The sequence below is a fragment of the Physeter macrocephalus genome, unplaced genomic scaffold (assembly GCF_002837175.3).
Source record: "Physeter macrocephalus isolate SW-GA unplaced genomic scaffold, ASM283717v5 random_64, whole genome shotgun sequence".
Lineage (NCBI taxonomy): Eukaryota > Metazoa > Chordata > Mammalia > Artiodactyla > Physeteridae > Physeter > Physeter macrocephalus.
The window spans coordinates 82,711-87,257 of NW_021145350.1; the positions used below are offsets into that span (position 1 = coordinate 82,711).

Sequence of the window (4,547 nt, forward strand, 5' to 3'; positions counted from 1 at the left end):
AGTAAGCCTTCTTGAAGCCTAACCCTCTGTGTTCCCTTCACCCTCACACCCCCTGGGAGAATCCCCCTCTGGAACCTCGGAATGGGGACACCAAAGCACCCACCTCTCTGCCTTCCTCTCTGGGCCCTCAGCCCCTCTTCCTCCCCAGACTGAACTTCTCCAGGTCTGCTTGAATGTACACTCTGGGCACTCCAGCTTCTTCCAAATATCCTTATGCTGTTCCCCAACCCCCGTGGGCTTATTCATTCCATAAATACTTACTGGGCAGCTATTCTGTGCCAGGCACTCTTATATCAGGCACTGACATCTTGAGGACTTCTCTGACCTTCAGAAGCTAATAAACACAGAAGGTCTATTTATCCAGTGAGGCCTGGCCCAACTCCACTTTTCTCTCTCACACACACAGAGGCATCAAACTTGTTTGGGCTCAAATGCAGCTTTATTTCCTGCTGGTTTTACAGGTACTCCATCCTGCGAACCCATTCTCTTGGAAAACCGAGAATGAGTGGGCACAGTGCCCCCCAGGGGAATGGAGAGGACAGGATGGGTGGCAAGGAGAGGGCAGTTGAGGCACTTAGGGACCTACTCAAGGCCCTGAGGGAAAAACCTGATGCCCAGGATAGGGGTGAGAGAGCCTAAGGCAGGGCTAGAGCTACCCAGGTATTTCACGGAAGCCCCTCCAGGCACTATCACCTGGACTTCAGCTCCAACCCTCTCGTTGTCACTCCCTGTGATGGGAAAAGCATGGGTTCGAGGGAGGGTTGGGGGCAGAGGGCAGTGCTGGGGGCCTTGACCCTTAGGGACCTGGAGTGGGATTGGGAGGGGGGGCCAACTCTGCCTTCCAGCTCCCCAGGAGCCTCCTCTGACGTCCTTCTGGGGCTTTTATTGGGCGCAGAGCTCGAGCCTGGGAAAGACACACACGCTTACCCTCCACCCTTGGGCTCCTCCTCCTTCTCTCTCTTCTCAGAGCCTGCCCTCTGGTGTTCTTGCTCCTTGACCTCTGACCTCATCAAAACACTTTCCCTGGCTCAGCCCTTAAGAGCCCAGAGTGTGGCTGCATATTCTCAGACAGCAGCACTGAAGGGCACCCCGGAGCATTCAGCCCACCTCCTCTTTGCCCCAGAGAGGGGTAGTGATAACTCCAAGATTACACAGCCAGTGATGGACAGAGCTAGGACTGGAGCCCAGGGTTGTGTTGGCTAGTGTCCCCCACCTGCCTCCTCCTGGCACTCACAGGCCTGCGGGGCACACAGGAGATCTGGGGGGGCTCCCAGCGACCATTCTCCTGGCAGCGGATCAGTGGTAGGTTGCGCTGGGCCAGCCCCTCCCGGCACCGGTAACGAAGCACTGTGTCTACTTCATAGCGCAGCCGTGGACGGCCAAATACTCGAGCCAGGGGCAGCTCTGGTGGGGGGCCACAGGACACTGCAGGGGGGACACAGTCAGGAACTGGGAGCCGGGCTCTGGGGGTAACAGTTCTCAGAATTGGGATGAAGGAGGAGAGGAGTAGGCCATAACCTGACACACAAAAAGAGTAGGGGTTCCAGGGACTTCCCTGGTGGTGCAGTGGTTGGGACTCCGAGCTCCCAATGCAGGGGGCCCGGGTTCGATCCCTGGTCAGGGAACTAGATCCCACATGCATGCCACAACTAAGGAGCCCACCAGCTGCAACTAAGACCCGGTGCAACCAAGTAAATAAATAATAAAGAGTAGGGGTTCCACATGGACCCGTCTAATTTGTTATCCCGCCCATGCCCACGGCCTGGGACACATTTCTGATTTCTCTGTGTAGCTTTGCACCCTCCTTCTGCACACACATCAGTTCCAGGATTCTCTAGCCCCCACCCCTCCTCCCCCTCGCCCGCCCTCACCCAGCCCCATCTTGCAGGTGTAGGACAGGTGGTAGTTGCAGGGCACATCACTCCATTGTCCCTGATCGTGCCACACCATAACCACGCAGTTCTCTCCGGACAGGAAGTAGCTGTCTGGCTGCCCAGGGTTCCAGTTCTCATAGAGCTGGGAGGGTGGGGGGAGGATGGAGGAGGTGGTGAGGAGCTCCAGCCCCAGGAGCACTGGGAGGAATGGCCCTGGAGGAGAAGGAGGTGGGGGAGGGGCACCAGGAGAGGGAAGGCTAGAGGGATGGGGAGTAGGGGACCCAGAAGGAGAAAGAAGATGTCAGGGGCTTTGGGGGGAAGGATAATGGGAACCAGAAGAGAAGAGAAGGGGACACAAGGAATGGAGGAGGGCCAGGAAGAGGGAAAGGGAAGGGGCCAGTAAAAGGAGAGGGAGGGATGGGGGTTATTGGGGGTAGAGGGCAGAAATGCTTCGAAGAAGCGACCTAGGCAGCGTGAGGGGCGGCCGGAACCTCTCACCAGGGAGACGCCATCTGACCACAGGAAATCGCCTTCGATGGTCCTGTCATTGAGCCCGATCCACTGGTACTCCCGGTATCGATCTGGGGAAGAACCGCAGGGGAGACGAAGGTGTGCAGTGAGCTTCGCTGCCAGCAGATGGCGGCCATTCCCTGTCATCGGGCTGTCTGTGGGTGCTCGCGGGGGGAAGTCCTTCCCGCAACCCCAAATCCGCGCTTCCCGGTATCCTTATCCCTCTAACATCTGCACAAGGGCGGGATGGAAGGCAGGGGCGTGGGGGGTGAGGGAAGAAGAAAAATATCACCAGGGCTAGAAAAGGGAAACTCTGGAAAAAGTAAAAACTTGCAGCAAGGTCAGAGTCGGGGAGAGTAGACGGAGGCAGGAGAGCCAGGGAGGTGGAGAGCGACTAAAGATAAGCCCCCAAGCAACCGCCAGGCTGATGCAGGTGTATTTCCTGCGCGAATCTCAGCCCTCCCCTGCCTGAAGCCCCACTACCCACGTGTGGAGTGGGAAGGAGGGAGAGAGGAAGGAAAAGTGAATGAATGAATGAATGACGTAAACCAATGAGTACTTGAATTAATGTATAAGGGAGTTAATTAACACACTCATTAACTGATTGATTGATTGATGAGTGAGTGTGTGAGTGAGAGAACAGGTGACGAGGGTCGCCTCCCGCCCTGTCCCCAGCCCACTGTTGATGAAGTCCTGTTCCTCCGGCGTGCTGATGCTGGCCAGGTGCGCGCCGTACATCCGGCACTTGTTCTCCGCCTCCTCCCAGCTCCTTCGTGTAGAAAAGTGCTTGTAGCAGGCGCCCTGGAAGGCGTCCCAGCCGGGGCTGCAGAAGCGGAGGCCTAGGACACAGAAGGGCAGGCACCTTAGGCGGGAGGACCCAGAAACTCTGAGAGGCTGGGTCCCCAGACAGGGACTGGGCTCCTCCCACCACCTCAGACCGAGGGGGCGGGACTAAGTGTAGGAGGGCGGTGCCAAAGAGAGAGTAGAGAAGGAGCGGCTAGGAGCTGGAGGGGCCCGGGTTGGAGGGGGGCCTTGATGCCTTCCTTCTCTTGAGCGACAGAGACCTTGGTGAGGCTGGAGTCCCGGCCTGGGTCTCTGCAGTCCTCCATCCTAAAGAAGAGCTGAACCCTCCTCTCTTCCCAGGAGAACGGAAACCGACAAGTACTGCCTGCCTGCCAAATTCCAGGAGCATAGACTCCCTGAGAGAGTCATTTTTGATTCCACTTAACAGACGAGGAAATTGAGGGGAGGGCTCAGAGAAGTTATGTGATTTGTCTGAAATGGGGATTCTTTTCCCGCGCTTCCACTGCAGGAGGCCCAGGTTCAATCCCTGCTCAGGGAACTAATTTCTCGAAAGCTGCGGGGTGCATCCAACAACAACAACAAATGGAAATTCATTAATGGCAAGGCCAAAACCAGTGTCCCGTCCCACCCCGCTGGAACTAGCGCGTTGTGGCAGGGTCTAGGCTTCAGCTCTCCCCCCACCGCAGCCCCTCAGCACACTCACCAACATCGCACAGGTCCCCCCCATAGCCAGGCAAACATAGGCAGCGGACCCCCTCCTCCTCCTCCAAGCACGTCCCACCATTGTGGCAGGGGCTGGGGACACAGTAACCTGAGAGGGAGAGAGGTGTGAGGTGGGGTGCCAGGGGAGCACAGCTCTGCAGCACAGGGTTCAGGGGTCCCAGCCCTGACCCCCTTGTCTTGGGGGCTATCACAGCACCCTAAATGTTCTCCCTGGAGCCTGCCTCTGGTCACAGCCCAGAGCTGAGTTCTGGGTTTTTCCCCTCCTCACTGCCCCCCATTTCAGCACTGGCTCAGCCTAGTGCTGGTCATTATCATGCCCACCAGTGTGGGCCACGTCTAACAGGGGCCGAGAGGAGTGTCCAGGAAGGCCTTCAGGGTTCAACCCCACTAAGGGGAAAGATACTGGGCTGTCAGTCATGCGTCCTGGACTCTTACCTAGCTCCTGGATCTGCCGGGTACATTAAGCCAGTCACTTTACCTCTCTAGGCCTAGAGTTTAGTCCCCCACCCCTTGTCATTGTGCCAGGTCCTAGCACAGTTCTGTGTAGTCTAGGTGGGCTGGGTGGAACTGAAGGAGAGGAGAGTCACCATAGCAACAGTGAAGTGTGGCCTGCCATTTACTGCTTCTGGGACCTGA

At 57.4% G+C, this 4,547-nt stretch overlaps 1 protein-coding gene across 1 annotated transcript; it reads right to left on the minus strand.

The window, feature by feature from the left end:
* Positions 1-1,171: 1,171 nt before the first annotated feature.
* On the minus strand, positions 1,172-4,329 carry LOC129391809 (brevican core protein-like). The gene is made up of 6 exons (XM_055082292.1): positions 4,233-4,329; positions 3,870-3,999; positions 3,065-3,315; positions 2,373-2,455; positions 1,872-2,016; positions 1,172-1,425 (listed from the first exon to the last, which is right to left on the minus strand). Exons 1-6 carry the CDS (start codon positions 4,327-4,329, stop codon positions 1,172-1,174), a joined length of 960 nt encoding a protein of 319 aa, XP_054938267.1.
* Between the last annotated feature and the right edge of the window lie 218 nt (positions 4,330-4,547).